Source organism: Panulirus ornatus, chromosome 31 (genome assembly GCF_036320965.1).
Source record: "Panulirus ornatus isolate Po-2019 chromosome 31, ASM3632096v1, whole genome shotgun sequence".
NCBI lineage: Eukaryota > Metazoa > Arthropoda > Malacostraca > Decapoda > Palinuridae > Panulirus > Panulirus ornatus.
This window is the reverse complement of record NC_092254.1, coordinates 11985001-12005422: the sequence shown is the minus strand read 5'-3', so window position 1 is coordinate 12005422 and position 20422 is coordinate 11985001. Positions and strand designations below refer to the sequence as shown.

The 20422-nt window shown below is 46.1% G+C and overlaps 1 protein-coding gene across 1 annotated transcript in view; it reads right to left on the bottom strand.

Annotated features, from left to right (window-relative positions):
- LOC139758626 (nephrin-like) overlaps nucleotides 1-20422 on the bottom strand; it is a 270889-nt gene that overhangs the window by 89573 nt on the left and 160894 nt on the right. Inside the window, exon 4 of the mRNA XM_071680134.1 lies at nucleotides 5968-6147. Within this exon, the coding sequence (XP_071536235.1) occupies nucleotides 5968-6147 (180 nt within the window). The remainder of the gene's footprint in view (nucleotides 1-5967; nucleotides 6148-20422) is intronic.

Genomic DNA, 20422 nt, shown 5'->3' with positions numbered 1-20422 from the left:
GTTACGGTGGGGTGGGTGGGGGAGTTTCTCTCTCTCTCTCTCTCTCTCTCTCCACTAACGAGGAGGGGGGGGTGGGAGCCCTCTTGCATGCATCCCACCAACGACCACACCAGCGCATTCCACCTGCGACGACAATCGCCAACACTCCACCACCACCACTATCGCCAACACTCCACCACCACCACTATCGCCACCACTCCACCACCACTCATCACACACCTAGCGAGTCCAGTGCCCCCGAGGGCATGAGCGCGTCAGCAACGTCTATGGTTCCCCACCACTCGCCACTCACCACTGGGGAATACAACACCCCTCACGCCACTCACCACTGGGGAATACAACACTCGCCACCCACCACTGGGGAATACATCGCCCCTCACGCCACTCACCACTGGGGAATACAACACCCCTCACGCCACTCACCACTGGGGAATACAACACTCGCCACTCACCACTGGGGAATACAACACCCCTCACGCCACTCACCATTGGGGAATACAACACCGCTCACGCCACTCACCACTGGGGAATACATCACCCCTCACGCCACTCACCACTGGGGAATACAACACCCCTCACGCCCCCCACCACTGGGGAATACAACACCCCTCACGCCCCCCACCACTGGGGAATACAACACTCGCCACCCACCACTGGGGAATACATCGCCCCCTCACGCCACTCACCACTGGGGAATACAACACCCCTCACGCCACTCACCATTGGGGAATACAAGACCGCTCACGCCACTCACCACTGGGGAATACAATATCGCTCACGCCCCTCACCACGGATGAATACAACACCCCTCACGCCACTCACCACGGGGGAATACATCACCGCTCAAGCCACTGGGGAATACAATACCGCTCACGCCCCCTCACCACTGGGGAATACAACACCGCTCCTGTAACCATCATCGGATCACAAACGACCTCTGTAGGTCATCCGTTCTTTTCGTGCATTCTGATTGGATGAAACCCCAACGCAACAACCAATCATAGTATATCTCTCAGTAGGGCAAGATCCTACCTCACTGAAGTATAGGAAGCGAGGCTGTTTCCTGTGGGGTTGGGTGGCGCCGGGAATGGATGAAGGCAAGCAGGTATATGTAAAAGTGTATATATGTGTGTGTGAGTGTGTGTGTGTGTGTGTGTGTGTGTGTGTGTGTGTGTGTATGTATATATATGTGTATATGTTGATATGTGTATGTATATGTTTGTATATGGTCATGTATGGGCATTTATATATATATATATATATATATATATATATATATATATATATATATATATATATATATATATATATATATCTTTTTTCTTTTAAACTATTTGCCATTTCCCGCGTTAGCGAGGTAGCGTTAAGTTCAGAGGACTGGGCCTTTTTTTTGGAATATCCTCACCTGGCCCCCTCTGTTCCTTCTTTTGGAAAATTAAAAAAAAAAAAAAACGAGAGGGGAGGATTTCCAGCCCCCCGCTCCCTTCCCTTTTAGTCGCCTTCTACGACACGCAGGGAATACGTGGGAAGTATTCTTAATCCCCTATCCCCAGGGGTAATATATATATATATATATATATATATATATATATATATATATATATATGTGTGTGTGTGTGTGTGTGTGTGTGTGTATGAGAGGATGGGCCATTCTTCGTCTGTTTCCTGGCGCTACCTCGCTCACGCTGGAAACAGCGATTAAGCATAATATTTATATATATATATATATATATATATATATATATATATATATATATATATATATATATATATATATGAATATAACACATATATCATATATTTATATGAATAATCGAACATCTTCGAGTGCCAGTGTACCAAACCCAGCCCTGGAGAGGCACGCTTCCGTTTTCATTAAATGATACGCTATTTTCTTTTCTTTTTTTTTTTTTTTTCTCTTGAAAGGCCCTTCCCCGACCCAACCTGGGCCCGACGCCCAACAACTTGAAAACATATATATATCAGGCCGCATCCTTTTTCGGAATGTTCCAGTGATTGATCTATATATACATATAATGTTTCCAAATTTAGCCGTTTTCCCGTTTTCTGTGGAGGAGGAGTGGAGGTGCAGCAGCAACAGCAACAACGGACAGACAGACAGACACAAACACACACAGACACACAAACACACACACACACACACTTCCCTCTCCCGCCCGAGATTTCCACGACTGTAAGGCCGGAACTTCCACTGAAATTTGATGTTCATATCGCCCGTCGGGCGTCGCGGGGTAATTTGGCAAAACTGGGAGGGCCGTGCGCTACGGAGGCTGACGGAAGACAGACACAAGCGATGCTAAATATATACACACAAACGTTCCCCAATGCTGGTATTTCTCGTTTCAGTACAGCGAGTAAAGGAAACCCGTAATATATATATATATTTCTTTTATTATACTTAGTCGCCGTTTCTCGCGTTAGCGAGGTAGCGCAAGGAAACAGACGAAAGAATGGCCCAACCCACCCATATACCCATGTATATGCCTAAACGCCCACACACGCACATATACATACCTATACATTTCAACGTACAAATACATATACATACACAGACATATACATATATACACATGTACATATTCATACATGCTGCTTTCATCCATTTCCGTTGCCACCCCGCCACACATGGAAAATAGCATCCCCCTCCCCCTGTGCGTGCGAGGTAGCGCTAGGAAAAGACTACATAGGCCACATTCGTTCACATTCAGTCTCTAGCTGCCATGTGTAATGCACCGAAACCACAGCTCCCTTTCCACATCCAGGCCCCACAAAACTTTCCATGGTTTACCCCAGACGCTTCACATGCCCAGGTTCAATCCCATGACAGCACGTCGACCCTGGTATACCACATCGTTCCAATTCACTCTATTCTTTGCACGCCTTTCACCCTCCTGTACGTTCAGGCCCCGATCGCTTAGTCTTTTTCGCTCCATCCTTCCACCTCCAATTTGGTCTCCCACTTCTCGTTCCCTCCACCTCTGGCACATATATCCTTTTGGTCAATCTTTCCTCACTCATTCTCTCCATGTGACCAAACCATTTCAAAACACCCTCTTCTGCTCTCTCAACCACACTCTTTTTATTACCACACATCTCTCTAACCCTATTATTACTTACTCGATCAAACCACCTCACACCACATATTGTCCTCAAACATCTCATTTCCAGCACATCCACCCTCCTGCGCACAACTCTATCCATAGCCCACGCCTCGCAGCCATACAACATTGTTGGAACCACTATTCCTTCAAACATACCCATTTTTGCTTTCCGAGATAATGTTCTCGACTTCCAAACATTCTTCAAGGCTCCCAGAATTTTCGCCCCCTCCCCCACCCTATGATCCACTTCAGCTTCCATGGTTCCATCCGCTGCCAGATCCACTCCCAGATATCTAAAACACTTTACTTCCTCCAGTTTTTCTCCATTCAAATATATATATATATATCGTGACTGTCCGTTAAATCGAGGGTATACTGTATACACCATCAGCGATATGGACCATATATTCATGTTCGTTCAAGAGTTGCATTATTTTCCCCCCCACAAAAAAAAGAAAAAAATAGGTACTAGAACGTTGTCATTTAAACCAAAAGACTTGTTTTTTCTTCCTGACTTTTATTTTTTTTTCTTTTTGGTTCAAGAACGCTGTCATCATAACCAAAAGACGTATTTTCTTTTTTTTTCTGAGTTTTTCTTTTTTTTTTTTTGTTAAAGAACGCTGTCATTTTAACCAAAAGACGTATTTTTTTTTTTTCTGAGTTTTTTCTTTTTTTTTGTTAAAGAACGCTGTCATTTTAACCAAAAGACGTATTTTCTTTTTTTTCTGAGTTTTTCTTTTTTTTTGTTCAAGAACGCTGTCATTTTAACCAAAAGACGTATTCCTCCCCCCCCCCCTTGACTTTTTTTCCCCCTTTTTTTTTCCTGATTTCATTCTTTTATATTCTTTTATTTTTTATTTTTTTTGCCCATCCGTCGAAAGACGTATTCCTCCTCCCCCCCTTGACTTTTTTTTCCCTTTTTTTTTTCCTGATTTCTTTATTTCTTTTATTTTCTTTTATTTTTTTTTTTGCCCGTCCGTCCGCCCAAGAACGTCTCTTTTTACCTCCCAAGGACACTCGTAGGAGTGGAGAAGCTGGCGCAGAATGATGGCAAAATGATGCACCAGCTGGGAGGAAGGGAGGGAGGGGCGCTGTCCCCCCCTTTCTCCCAGCTGGCCACTTCCCATCCATCACGGGCGAGTCTCTCTGCCGCCTGGTCCAGTTTCCCTAGACTCTGGGGTATATTTCTGGTCCAGTTTCCCCGGAGACTGGGGGATATTTCTGGTCCAGTTTCCCTAGACTCTGGGGGATATTTCTGGTCCAGTTCTCTAAACTCTGGGGGATATTTCTGGTCCAGTTTCCCCGGAGACTGGGGGATATTTCTGGTCCAGTTCCCCAGAGACTGGGGAATATTTCTGCTCTCTCTCTCTCTCTCTCTCTCTCTCTCTCTCTCTCTCTCTCTCTCTCTCTCTCTCTCACCTGCTGGAGGTCACCTAGAGTGATCACAGTGATGTTAATTACCCCATTTCTGATTATCTTTCGCTTTCCTCAGATCGCTAGCCAAATGGTCGAGGTTCATTATAATCCTAGTTCACTAATTAGCGCAGATAATGAGGTGTCTCACTACTAACCCATGACACAGTAACTCACTACTAAACCATGACACGGTAACCCACTATCAACCAATGACACGGTAACTCACTACTAACCCATGACACGGGAACTCACTATCAACCAATGACACGGTAACTCACTACTAACCCATGACACGGGAACTCACTATCAACCCATGACACGGTAACCCACTATCAACCAATGACACGGTAACTCACTACTAAACCATGAAACGGGAACTCACTACTAACCCATGACACGGGAACTCACTATCAACCCATGACACGGTAACCCACTATCAACCAATGACACGGTAACTCACTACTAAACCATGAAACGGGAACTCACTACTAACCCATGACACGGTAACTCACTATCAACCCATGATATGGGAACTCAGCACTTACCCATGACACGGCAACTCACTACTAACCCATGACACGGTAACTCACTATTAAACCATGACACGGGAACTCACTACTAACCCATGACACGGGAACTCACTATCAACTCATGACACGGGAACTCACTATCAACCCATGACACGGGAACTCACTATCAACCCATGACACGGTAACTCACTACTAACCCATGACACGGGAACTCACTACTAACCCATGACACGGTAACTCACTATCAATTCATGACACGGTAACTCACTACAAACCCATGACACGGTAACTCACTATCAACCCATGACACGGTAACACACTATCAACCCATGACACGGTAACTCACTATCAACCCATGACACGGTAACTCACTATCAACCCATGACACGGTAACTCACTACAAACCCATGACACGGTAACTCACTATCATCCCATGACACGGGAACTCAGCACTTACCCATGACACGGTAACACACTATCAACCCATGACACGGTAACACACTATCAACCCATGACACGGGAACTCAGCACTTACCCATGACACGGTAACACACTATCAAATCATGAGACAGGAACTCACTATCAACCCATGACATGGGAACTCACTATCAACCCATGACACGGTAACACACTATCAACCCATGACACGGGAACTCACTATCAACCCATGACATGGGAACTCACTATCAACCCATGACACGGTAACACACTATCAACCCATGACACGGGAACTCACTATCAACCCATGACACGGTAACACACTATCAACCCATGACACGGGAACTCAGCACTTACCCATGACACGGTAACACACTATCAACCCATGACACGGTAACTCACTATCAACCCATGACACGGGAACTCACTATCAACCCATGACACGGTAACTCAGCACTTACCCATGACGGTGAGGTTAGCGGCTGCCCATATGGGGAAGCTGGTCATGGTTGGTCCCACTTGACACTGATACTCCCCATCGTCCTCGAGGGTTACGCCCTTGATCACCAGGTGATGCTCTCCCCGACCAGGTTCGCCCAGGTACTGGTAGCGAGGGTAACCAGGTACGTGGCGCTCAAAACCTGCAGTGTAAAAAGGGAGAAAGAATAAGCGCTTAGTCTTAAGTGTACGCGCTCAGTTTCAAGCGCACGGGTAAGTGAGCAGCGCTTAATGCCCGATTACCTGGGCATACGGCGCTTAAATATATATATATATATATATATATATATATATATATATATATATATATATATATATATATATATATATATATATATTATCCCTGGGGATAGGGGAGAAAGAATACTTCCCACGTATTCCCTGCGTGTCGTAGAAGGCGACTAAAAAGGGAGGGAGCGTGGGGCTGGAAATCCTCCCCTCTCTTTTTTTTTTTTAATTTTCCAAAAGAAGGAACAGAGAATGGGACCAGATGAGGATATTCCCTCAAAGGCCCTGTCCTCTGTTCTTAACGCTACCTCGCTAACGCGGGAAATGGCGAATAGTTTGAGAGAAAGAAACGTAATATATATATATATATATATATATATATATATATATATATATATATATATATATATGAAATGTATTTCAGGACATTATTGGTCTCAAAAACTCGCCTCTTGAGGTTTTATAATATATATATATATATATATATATATATATATATATATATATATATATATATATATATATATATATATATATATATATATATATATATATGTAGTTGAGCTCAAAAGGAGTGTATGAAGGTTTAAGGGTGGAAGAATGTATCTAAAGCAGCTCCAGTCAAAGGCCACATTCTTTGGGCCCTTCAAAAAAAACAAAAAAACACCCCAAGTCTCGAGGCGGCGGCGACCGGCAGCAAGATACCTGGCTGGCCTCCCGGCCCGCATCCGCGCTGCCGGGCGTACGACGTTCGACGATAACCTATCAATAACTCATCGGAAAGGGGGAGAGAGAGAGAGAGAGAGAGAGAGAGAGAGAGAGAGAGAGAGAGAGAGAGAGAGAAACCATTACTATTTAACCTCAGAGTGAGGGCCACCCTCTCTCTCTCTCTCTCTCTCTCTCTCTCTCTCTCTCTCTCTCTCTCTCTCTCTCTCTCTCTCTCTCTCTCTCTCCCCAGAGAACGTCCCACTATTACGAAGGCGTACACCAGTCGGGTGTGTGTGTGTGTGTGTGTGTGTGTGTGTGTGTGTGTGTGTGTGTGTGTGTGTGTGTCTGTGTGAACTCGACAACATTTACACGGCTCTTGTGTAAATACAATAATACAATACTTGTGTAAATACAATAATACAATACTTGTGTCAATACAAAAATACAATACTTGTGTAAATACAAAAATACAATCCTTGTGTAAACATAATGGCCCAATACTTGTGTATATATAATGACACAATACTTGTGTAAATGCAATAATACAGTACTTGTGTAAATACAAAAATACAATCCTTGTATAAATACAATAATAGAATACTTGTGTCAATACAAAAATACAATCCTTGTGTATATACAATGGTCCAATACTTGTGTCAATACAATAATACTTGTGTAAATACAATAGTCCAATACTTGTGTAAATACAATAGTCCAATCCTTGTGTAAATACAACGGTCCAATACTTGTGTCAATACAATAATACTTGTGTAAATACAATAGTCCAATACTTGTGTAAATACAATAGTCCAATCCTTGTGTAAATACAATAATCCAATTCTTATGTAAAATACAATAATACAATACTGTATAACAGCAGCAGAGGCAACAACAACAGTAGTAGTAGTAGCAGTTAGAGCCAGGTCATCATCACAGTGCTGACGACTCCGGGGGGGGGGGGGGGGGGACGGGCCGCCACAATTAGTGAACTTCAGGTAAAACAATCAAGTCTTAATTGCTGGGACATTTTACCTCAACCTCACCTCACCTCCACCTCACTCCCACCTCACCTCACCTCACTCCCACCTCACCTCACCTCCACCTCACCTCACCTCACCTCCACCTCACTCTCAAACCCCGCACCATGTGTCATACCACCTCCGCCTCCTCCCCTTCCCTCCGCTACCCCGTGTGTGTTATCATCATCCCCCACCACCCTCACCCCGTGTGTGTTATGATCATCCCGCACCCCGTGTGTGTTATCATCATCCCCCACCCGCACCCCGTGTGTGTTATGATCATCCCCCACCCCGTGTGTGTTATCATCACCCACCACCCGCACCCCGTGTGTGTTATCATCATCCCCCACCCGCACCCCGTGTGTGTTATGATCATCCCGCACCCCGTGTGTGTTATCATCATCCCCCACCCGCACCCCGTGTGTGTTATCATCATCATCATCATCCCCCACCCGCACCCCGTGTGTGTTATCATCATCATCCCACCACCCGCACCCCGTGTGTGTTATCATAATCCCCCACCACACCCGCACCCCGTGTGTGTGTCATCATCACCCCCCACTACCTGCACCCCGTGTGTGTTATCATCATCCCCCACCACCCGCACCCCGTGTGTGTTATCATCATCATCATCCCACCACCCGCACCCCTGTGTGTTATCATCATCCCCCACCCGCACCCCGTGTGTGTTATCATCATCCCCCACCCGCACCCCGTGTGTGTTATCATCATCCCACCACCCGCACCCCGTGTGTGTTATCATCATCATCATCATCCCCCCACCACCCGCACCCCGTGTGTGTTATCATCATCATCATCATCCCCCACCCGCACCCCGTGTGTTATCATCATCATCATCTCCTACCATCCGCACCCCGTGTGTGTCATCATCCCCTTTCATCGTCCCGTGTATAACCTCCTCCCCAGCCCCGTGTACAGCCCCTTCCCCCCGCCCAGTGAACAGCCCCCTCCTCCCACCCCGTGTACAGCCCCCTTTCCCCGCTCCATGTACAACCCCCGGGAACAACCCCTTTTCCCCCGCCCCGTGCACAATCCCCTCCCCCATCCCCGGTCACAGCCCCTTTTCCCCGTGCACAACCCCCTCCCCCCGCTCCGTGCACAGCCCCCTCCCCCGTCCCCGTGTACAAACCCCGTTCCCCTACCCAACCCCTCCCGTTATGGATCCTGTGCCCCGCTCGTGTCCACAACCCATCTCATTCCCCTGTGCCCTGATATTCCTCAATAGACCACACATACCTGTCAAAGGGGATGTGATGCAAACAAAAAACAAAAAAAACCAAAAACAAAAAAATAACAACTAATTGCTCCCTAATTCGTTTATGACCATCCATCGTGTAGTGATGGAATATTTCAATATGTAGGTATATGATGAAAAGAAAAAAAAGCACTCGTGACCTTTGCAAAGAATTCCAACCAGCGACGACTAAACATGAGCACCCAGGCTCTCCACGAGGGGAGATGAAAGACCACTCTGGTGCGTTGAATTATTTCCATATGGCTTCCAAACACGTGTGTGTGTGTGTGTGTGTGTGCGTGTGTGTGTGTGTGTGTGTGTGTGTGTGTGTGTGTGTGTGTATGTACGCCACTGTAGCGTTCACAGGCTACATCGAACACCGGGCCAGGTAAAGACAAGACGGGGTTCGAAATGGACAACGAAGCTGGCCCCACTCACGGAGGGAGGGAGGGAGGTGGGTGGGTCAAGTCAGCCATGGATGGGCATTGGCCATTTTGCCAATGGCTTAGTATGGGGCCAGCTCATTGACCAATTAGAAGAGGCTCTGCCTATATCATCCTCCCCCCCCCCCCCGTATTGAAATGGCCCTCCCTTCTCCCCTCTCTCCATCTGTCCAATAAGCCATCCTACTCCTCATTGATGAGCAGCTGGAGCGCGCAGTTGGTTTGATGAGCAGCTGGAGCGCGCAGTGGGTTCCGCCAATATTGTGCCTATCGCTTTGATGAGCTGGGTTGGTATAGGAGGCTTGTATTGCCCACTATATTAGGGTAGCGCCAGTGGGTTAACCCTCGATTTCTCAGTCCAGGTGGCTGGCGAGAGATGTTAAAATATAATAGTTCACCCCGTCCCACCTCTTCCCCCCATTTTTCCTTCTGTTACGTCCCGTTTTCTTACTTCAACCTTCCCACTCACCCCCCCCCTCCCCCGTTTTTTTTTTTTTCACAGTTCCTATATTCATTTATCTTCTTTTTATTTGTAACATGCTGAAAAGTTTGACCCCCTTTATTACTGATCCCATATTTCATCACAAGCTAAGAACCTCATCTCCATTTCTACCATATCCCATTCATTTCCAACAGCTGAAGAATTTGTCTCATTTCCCAACATTTCTTTTTCAAATACAAGATGAAGATGCGTCTTATTTAACTACTTATATCAACTGTATTCACACCCTTGTCTGTTCGTACGTACGTGTCCCCGTAGTAACTCACCAGGTCATATCATTTCGTTCATTTCTCTCTTTTCTTTTTCTTTTTTCTTTTACGTTAATTCTTTATCTTTGGAATGGGTGGATCATGGGGCATTTTCGCCTGAGGGATCCAGTCCAGCACAGTTTACCTAACAGGTCCGCTGCTCTACCTAAGCCAAATTTCTCCGCCGTAATGAACACGCATAGAAAACGCTGCCTCGAATCTTCAGAAACACGGTAAGAAAAATAATGGAAGCTGGGCCTGCCCAGACTTACGTACCCACGGACGAAGTGTGCCACAGAGAGTGTGCGTCAGAAGCAGCGACCTTTTATTTACGTGGTAGTCGGCAACGCTAACCGCTCGGCTATGGTAGCCCCTAATGGGAAAATGACTACTCAAAAGGTCCTGGTTCGAATCCTTGCTGTTGGAGTGCATTATATATATATATATATATATATATATATATATATATATATATATATATATATATATATATATATATATATATATTCCTATGAGTCCACGGGGAAAATGAAACACGATAAGTTCCCAAGTGCACTTTCTTGTAATAATCACATCCTCAGGGGAGACACAAGAGAGAAATATAACAGTCAGTTGATATACATCCAAGAGACGAAGCTGGGACGCCATTTGTAGAAAAATACTTCCCACGTATTCTCTTCGTGTCATAAAAGGCGCCTAAAAGGAGCGAAAGCGGGGGCTGCAAATCCCCAACTCCCTTATTACTTTTCAAAAAGAAGAGGAAGAAGAAAAAAAAGGAACAGACAAGAGGGCCAAGTGAGGATTTTCCCCCTTCAAGACTCAGTCATCTGCTCTTAACTCTGCCTCGCTAACACCGGAGGGGAGGGGGGGGGGGGCGGCGGCGGCGAGAACCGTACGCAGTAACACGGCGAAACAAGAAAGACACACACACACACACACACACACACACATTTCATTTCCGACCCTCTCGTGCCTCGGCCCAGTTCCCTCAGTGGAACACAATGCCCGCGAACCATTGTATACACATCACCGCTTGCGGTCGGTGTGCACGCCTACCTATTCAAAGGACCATGACGTGTGTGTGTGTGTGTGTGTGTGTGTGTGTGTGTGTTCAGAGCCATTCTCTCTTGTATTTCTAAGCAAAGTCGCTTGTGTTCTGAGCATGGCAAACTGTATTCTGAGCAATTCACCCTCGTAAACTTGAGCAATTCACTTGTATTTTGAGCGATGCACTCGTTATGATGAGTGGTTCACTCGTATCTTGACCAACGTACGTGCATGTGAGAGCATATTTCACTTGTATTCTGAGCAGTTTACTGGGACTGTGTGTGCAGTTCGATCGCACTTAGAAAGAAAAAAAGAAAGTACTCATATTATGAGAAATATGCTTGTATTTTGAAATACTTCGCTCGTATTTGGAGCATTCAACTCGTATTTTGAAGAACTCGCTTGTATACATGGAAGCCACATCTGCCCGCCCCATTTCCAAGACTCCTTTCTTAAAAATTAGGCACGACGCTGACCCTCGCCCTCATCTTTGGAACCTAACCATTCCTCCTCCTCCAGTTTCCAAAGGGGCTTGTTCGTCCCTTCAAGATGCCTAAGAAAGTGCCTCCGTGCATTCCAATGGATCCGACGGATAGGTATGTATGGAGAGAGAGAGAGAGAGAGAGAGAGAGAGAGAGAGAGAGAGAGAGAGAGAGAGAGAGAGAGAGAGATAGAGAGAGAGAGAGAGGGTAGCAAGGAGCAATGGGAGCTCAGCCAAGCCATGCAGGAATACCTACGAGAGTCCCTCTCGTTTCTCTGAGGCGACCCTTGATCTCGACGTACGACCCTTGGGTATACAACAGCACGACCCTTGATCTCGACGTACGACCCTTGGGTATACAACAGTACCACCCTTGATCTCGACGGCACGACCCTTGGGTATACAACAGCACGACCCTTGATCTCGACGGCACGACCCTTGGGTATACAACAGTACGACCTTTGATTTCGACGGTACGACCCTTGGGTATACAACAGCACGACCCTTGATCTCGACGGCACGACCCTTGGGTATACAACAGTACGACCCTTGATCTCGACGGCACGACCCTTGGGTATACAACAGTACGACCTTTGATTTCGACGGTACGACCCTTGGGTATACGACAGGACGACCCTTGATCTCGACGGCACGACCCTTGGATATACAACAGCACGACCCTTGATCTCGACGGCACGACCCTTGGATATACAACAGTACGACCCTTGATCTCGACGGCACGACCCTTGGATATACAACAGTACGACCCTTGATCTCGACGGTACGACCCTTGGGTATACAACAGCACGACCCTTGATCTCGACGGCACGACCCTTGGGTATACAACAGTACGACCCTTGATCTCGACGGCACGACCCTTGGGTATACAACAGTACGACCTTTGATTTCGACGGTACGACCCTTGGGTATACGACAGGACGACCCTTGATCTCGACGGTACGATCCTTGGGTATACAACAGTACGACCTTTGATTTCGACGGTACGACCCTTGGGTATACGACAGGACGACCCTTGATCTCGACGATACGACCCTTGGGTATACAACAGTACGACCCTTGATCTCGACGGCACGACCCTTGATCTCGACGGTACGACCCTTGGGGATGATGATCGAAGGGTCAGGTCAAACGCCCAGAGCATCATCACTCCCAAAGGGTCGTGCGCCCGTGCCCCAAGGTTTTCGTACCGTCGGGCCCAAGAGGGGTCGTAACCCGTCGTATCCAAGGGTCGTAGTAACGTCCACTTCCAAAACCCACCCCCGTGTGTCTGATCAACCTCGCTCAACCCCCAGCCCACCCCACACCCCAGCCCACCCCACACCCCCCAGCCCACCCCACACACCCCAGCCCACCCCACACACCCCAGCCCACCCCACACCCCCCAGCCCACCCCATACACCCCAGCCCACCCCACACACCCCAGCCCACCCCACAAACCCCAGCCCACCCCACACCCCAGCCCACCCCACACACCCCAGCCCACCCCACACACCCCAGCCCACCCCACACCCCCCAGCCCACCCCACACACCCCAGCCCACCCCACACCCCCCAGCCCACCCCACACACCCCAGCCCACCCCACACACCCCAGCCCACCCCACATCCCCCTTTAATCATTCCCAGAGCTCTGCGCTCTTTTCCCACAGGACGAACGGGATATACTGGTCTAGGAAATGGTTGGTTGGTGGTCCAGAGGTGTAGGGCTCCCCTGAGCAAAATCGCTGGCGAACTGTGCCATTTGACGTGCTCCAGCTCCAACCCACACACACACACACACACACACACCCATACACACACCCACACACACACACACACACACACACACACACACAGCTGAGTATATAAACACCTATGCGTACAAGTGTACTGGATATGTTCAATTCCTTGGATATATATACGTTCTCTGATATCCACGCCTACTGGTAAAAAAAAAGAAGAAAAAAAAGGAAAAAATTCTAAAATTACTGGAAAAAATTCCTAGCATTGCTGGAGAAAAAAAAAAATAATCCTAGAATTACTGTGGAAAAATTATCATAGCATGACTGGGAAAAATCCTAGCATTATTGGAAAAAATCCTAACACTACGGGGGAAAAATCCTAACATTACAGGAAAAAATCCTAAAATTACTGGGAAAAATCCTAGAATTACTGGGAAAAAATCCTAACATTACTGGGAAAAAATTCTAACATTACTGGGAAAAAATTCTAACATTACTGTGAAAAAATTCTAACATTACTGGAAAAAATTCTAAAATTACTGAGAAAAAAATCCTAACATTAATGGAAAAAAATCATAAAATCACTGGGAAAAAATCGTAACATTACTGGAAAAAAAATCATAAAATCACTGGGAAAAAATCGTAACATTACTGGGAAAAAAATCATAAAATCACTGGGGGAAAAAATCGTAACATTACTGGGCAAAAAATCCTACCATTACGCAAACACAGGTTCATTACTCTCCCATGATAAAAATCTAATGTATATGTCGGAAAGCTTCAACCCCACCTGATCCGTTCCTACAACCCCAGCTGGCCCGTTCCCACAACCTCAGCTGGCTCGTTCCTACAACCCCACCCAGTTCGTTCCTACAGCCTCAGCTGGCCCGATCCTACAACCCCACCTAGTCCGTTCCTACAACCCCACCTGGCCCAGTCCTACAGCCCCATCTGGCCCGTTCCCACAACCCCAGCTGGTCCGTTCCTAAAACCTCACCTGGTTCGTTCCTACAACCTCAACTGGCCCGGTCCTACATTCCCAGCTGGCCAGATCCTACAACCCCAGCTGGCCCGTTCCCACAACCCCAGCTGGCTCGTTCCTACAACCCCACCTGGTTCGTTCTTACAGCCTCAGCTGGCCCGATCCTACAACCCCACCTGGCCCAGTCCTTCAGCCCCATCTGGCCCGGTCCTACAACCCCACCTAGTCCGTTCCTACAGCCCCAGCTGGCCCGATCCTACACACCCAGCTGGCCCGGTCCTACAGACTCAGCTGGCCCGTTCCTACAGCCCCAGCTGGCCCGGTTCTAAAGACCCAGCTGGCCCGATCCTACGCACCCAGCTGGCCCGGTCCTACAGCACCACTTGGCGCGGTCCTACACACCAAGCTGGCCCGTTCCTACAGCCCCAGCTGGCTCGTTCCTACAGCCCCAGCTGGCCCGGTTCTAAAGACCCAGCTGGCCCGCTCCTACTGCCACAGCTGGCCCGGTTCTAAAGCCCCAGCTGGCCCGGTTCTACAGACCCAGTTGGTCTGGTCCTATAGCCCCACTTGGCCCGGTCTTACACACCCAGCTGGCCCGGCTCTACACATCCAGCTGGCGTTGCGTTCTGTAACGCATTAATTCATGCGTTAACTAATCTTTTTTTCTTTTTCTTCTTACCCTCGACTCAAGCTGACTACATAGTAAACTCTGTATAGACTGATAGGTAGATAGATAGATATAGACAGAGAGATAGATAGTAAGAAGAACTTATTCACAGAACCGGTGGAGACAGTAGTGTTACTCACTCACCACTTAAAGGCCCATCCCCCCCACACACACAACCTCGCCACACGACGCACCTTTCTCATTCACCCAAACCATCCATCAAGCCAATCAGAAATGCCCAGAATACTCCCATTTGCATACCGGAACCAATCTGTCTGAGGGCCGAAGGCGATCACTTAAGACCCGACCACCACCACCGCCTCCTCCTCCTTCAACCCTGTCCAGGTCAACAGAGGACATAAACATTAACCCATCGGGTGATCCGATCCTACAAGATCTTTTTTTTTTCCTATTAAATTCTGGGGTAAAATACCATCGGTTCAAATGCCGGGGTAAAATAACATCAGTTCAAATGCTGGGTTAAAATACCCTCCGTTCAAATGCCGGGTTAAAATACCCTCCGTTCAAATGCCGGGGTAAAATACCCTTCATTCAAATGCTGGGGTAAAATACCCTCCGTTCAAATGCCGGGGTAAAATACCATCAGTTCAAATGCCGGGGTAAAATACCATCAGTTCAAATGTCGGGTTAAAATACCCTCCGTTCAAATGCTGGGGTAAAATACCCTCCGTTCAAATGCTGGGTTAAAATACCCTCCGTTCAAATGCCGGGGTAAAATACCATCAGTTCAAATGCCGGGTTAAAATACCGACAGGGTACAGGCATGAAAGCGGCTGGTATACACTCGTGTGTTTATTTACGACCTGGAAGAGTATTATTCGAGAGAAAAAAAAAAGAAGAAATAATCAATGCTTTGGCTCGAAAGTTTTTCGCGTACAGTTATCGATAAAACGTTCCATGCCACATTTCCTCTCTGCTGAAACTATAAATATATGAGAAATGTGGAGTTAAAGGTGGGGTGTAAAATAAAAAGAAGTAAAAATCACTTTAAAAACATTTACATATCTCTTTTGTCTAGGATGACAGAGGATGAGGTTCACGCTATCACAGAGCAACGTGTGTGTGTGTGTGTGTGTGTGTCTGTGTGTGTGGATCTCTTTTGTTTTCCTGTCGGCGAGGAAGACGTGCGAAGACAAGGTTTCAATCCGACGAAATGCATTCAGATCCTCAATATCCACGACGTCACACATGCGCCATCTGGAGTAATGAGGACAAGATCATCTTCCCTTCCGCCAAAACACGCCTTATAATCATATATATATATATATATATATATATATATATATATATATATATATATATATATATATATATATATATATATAGGGTTGCGCGGAGCAGGGCGGATGTTTTAGAAATGAGATGTTTGAGGACAATATGTGGTGAGAGGTGGTTTGATCGAGTAAGTGATGAAAGGGTGAGAGAGATGTGTGGTAATAAAATGAGTGTGGTTGAGAGAGCAGAGGAGAGTGTTTTGAAATGGTTTGGTCACATGGAGAGAATGAGTGAGGAAAGATTGACCAAGAGGATATATGTGTCAGAGGTGGAGGGAACGAGGAGAAGTGGGAGACCAAATTGGAGGTGGAAGGATGGAGTGAAAAAGATTTTGAGCTATCGGAGCCTAAACATACAGGAGGGTGAAAGGCGTGCAAGAAATGGAGTGAATTGGAACGATGTGGTATACCAGGGTCGACGTGCTGTCAATGGATTGAACCAGGGCATGTGAAGCGTCTGGGGTAAACCATGGAAAGTTTTGTGGGGCCTGGATGTGGAAAGGGAGCTGTGGTTTCGGTGCATTACACGTGACAGCTAGAGACTGAGTGTGAACGAATGTGGCCTTTATTGTCTTTTCCTAGCGCTACCGTGCGCGCACGCGAGGTAAGGGGGTGCCATTTTCATGTGTGGCGGGGTGGCGGCGAGAATGGATGAAGACAGCATGTATGAATATGTGTATATATGTATGTCTGTGTATGTATATGTATGTATACGTTGAAATGTATAGGTATGTATATGTGCGTGTGGGGGCGTGTATGTATATACATGTGTATGTGGGTGGGTTGGGTCATTCTTTCGTCTATTTCCTTGCGCTACGTCGCTAATGCGGGAGACAGCGACAAAGTATAATAATAATAATAATGATAATAATAACAATAGAATATATATATCTTTTTGCTGTTTCTTCACGAGTCATTTTTAACATCAATGTTGCCAAATCCGCGTTCTATACTTAAGCAATCCCCACACACGATGACACCTACTGATTTAACTCTCTATACTGACATAATGTTAAACACAGGCGGTCCCTCTGCAAGTGCGATGTGGCAACAACGCGTTCTCCAACGCCATTGGTCAGTTGGGCGGCTATCTGGGATTTTAGGTCGCGTTGTCGTTAAGGCTGTCAACCTCTGCCTTATAACCAACAATCGAAGACCTTACGCGCTCTAAAAAAATGCCCTCCTCTGTCTTTCATTCCCGAACTCGAAAACTCTTTATTCGAGAGTCGTATTTCGATGAAGGCGTCCACTTTACAACGCTGCACTTTACGTCTTAAGTGAGCCATCGACGCATTCAAATCACCCACCGTATCTATCTACACCTGATATAGTCTTTCAATACGGCGATATTCGGACATTTCACCGTGTTCAAAAGTAGGCGAATCTCTCGGTCAACCCGTATTCATACGTCACATATGAGAGAGAGAGAGAGAGAGAGAGAGAGAGAGAGAGAGAGAGAGAGAGAGAGAGAGAGAGAGAGAGAGAGAGAGAGAGGAAAACAAAAGGGGGTTATAATCACCTAATCTTATCATCTATCAAGTAAAATCACATATGACCACAAGCGCTCAAAGGCGTTCAAAATCTTATATACAAGGAGGAGGAGGAGGAGGAGGAGGTGGAGGAGGAGGAGGAGGAGGCGGAAGGGAGGAGGAGGAGGAGGAGGTCAAAGTGTAATAATATACATGTACTCACACTGATAAGGAAGATCCATGGTACGTGTGCAATTATACTGATCAAGACACACAACTACACCCATGTCTGTTACCCTCATTGTCAGTTTAAGAAAAACAAAATCTATCAAAATGAAAAAAAAATCTATCAAAATGAAAAAAAATCTATCAAAATTAAAAAAAATCTATCAAAATGAAAAAAAATCTATCAAAATGAAAAAAAATCTATCAAAATGAAGAAAAAATCTATCAAAATGAAGAAAAAATCTATCAAAATTAAAAAAAATCTATCAAAATGAAAAAATCTATCAAAATGAAAAAAATCTATCAAAATGAAAAAAAATCTATCAAAATGAAAATAATCTATCAAAATGAAAAAAATCTATCAAAATGAAAAAAATCTATCAAAATGAAAAAAAAATTCTATCAAAATGAAAAGTAAAAAAAAAACCGCTCTTAAGAATTCCTGGATTAAAGAGGAAATTCAGTAGAAAATAAAAGAAATATGTCATCACTTTACAGCATATTTTGTGCTCAGACATGTAACTTATCCATATGAAGCAGACCACTTGCATGCAATTCCACTGGCAATATCATGACTTTCACCCAGATAAAAAGTTAAAAAAGTATATGAAGTTTGCGAGGAAGTTATATAGGTAATCGGGAGTTTGGGTGTTAGGGCACTATTTAGCTTAGACATAATAATAAAAAGATCTCCTAATGACGGGGTTGAAACCGCTTTTGCTGCTGGAGTTAAGTGCGTTTCCATTGTGTTCTTTACAATCTAACACAGCTGGTCTGTGCGTTTCCATTGTATAAGCTAGCACAGCTGGTCTATGTGTTTCCACTGTATAAGCTAACACAGCTGGTTTGTGCGTTTCCACTGTATAAGCTAATACAGTTGGTCTGTGCGTTTCCATTGTATAAGCTAACACAGCTGGTCTGTGCTTTTCCATTGTATAAGCTAACACAGCTGGTCTATGCGTTACCACTGTATAAGCTAACACAGCTGGTCTGTGCGATTCCATTGCAATTCTTTACAACCTAACACAGCTGGCCTGTGCGTTTCCATTGCAATTCTTTACAACCTAACACAGCTGGGCTTCCAGATCCATCGCCTGGTGGAGAAGGTGGTCGAGGCTCATGAGCCCGCTGTGTTGCACGCCAGGCCAGGCAACTTTGACAGGTTCCCTCCCCTCACCACAGACTGCCTCTTCCCTCCCTCCCTCCCTCACGACGCGTTGTTGGTGGGGCGAGCCTCATCGTTCAACGCCAGAGGTGAACGTAAGGCTGTGGCCTAACCTCACGACCGGAGTGGTGTTTTTTTGTTTTGTTTTCTTTTAAGCCTGAAGACAAAGACAAACAAACAAACAAGCGCATATATGTGCTTAGGTGGATATATATATAAACGCTCCGTCACGCACCCTAACCTAGTCCAGAGGGAATCAAAACTATTGCATTAAGCATGGACGAGTGAAACTGCGAATACAACTTCGGGTCGAATGAAGTAATGATGATGATGATGACAGGCATGTTAATTAATAATTGGGCATACGATATCATAAAGCGTTCCAGCAGCGGAGCAATACACGGAAAGGGAATGGCTCAATGAACACCTCTGCGAAAAATTCCAGGGCGTCATACTCACATCTAAGGCGATTATCTCAGCCACTTTCGCACCCGACGCTTAATACCGGGTTTAATCCTAAAACAGAGGTTTAAACCTGGGGTTAATACGTGCTCAGAACACGAGAAAGCCATTCAATAATGGAGACACGTTATGTGCAATAGGTGTACTTATCTTTTTTCAAGCACCATAAGGGGGGGTCTGATTACGTAAACAAAGTCTTCCTCACCTACGACAATCCGAGAGCGCCTTTGAAGGCTTGGCCCCGCTCGCATCCAAGGGTCGTATACCATCGCGCCAAAAAGGATCTCGAGATGTACGACTTCGTCTTGATAATCACTCACTCGTCCCGACGACCACAGACATCCAAGATCACTAGAAGGCATCTCAATCCCTTCTCGATACCAGTCAAGATCACTAGAAGGCATCTCAGTTCCTTCTCGACAGGAGCCAAGGATACTAGAAGGCATCTCAGTTCCTTCTCGACAGGAGCCAAGGATACTAGA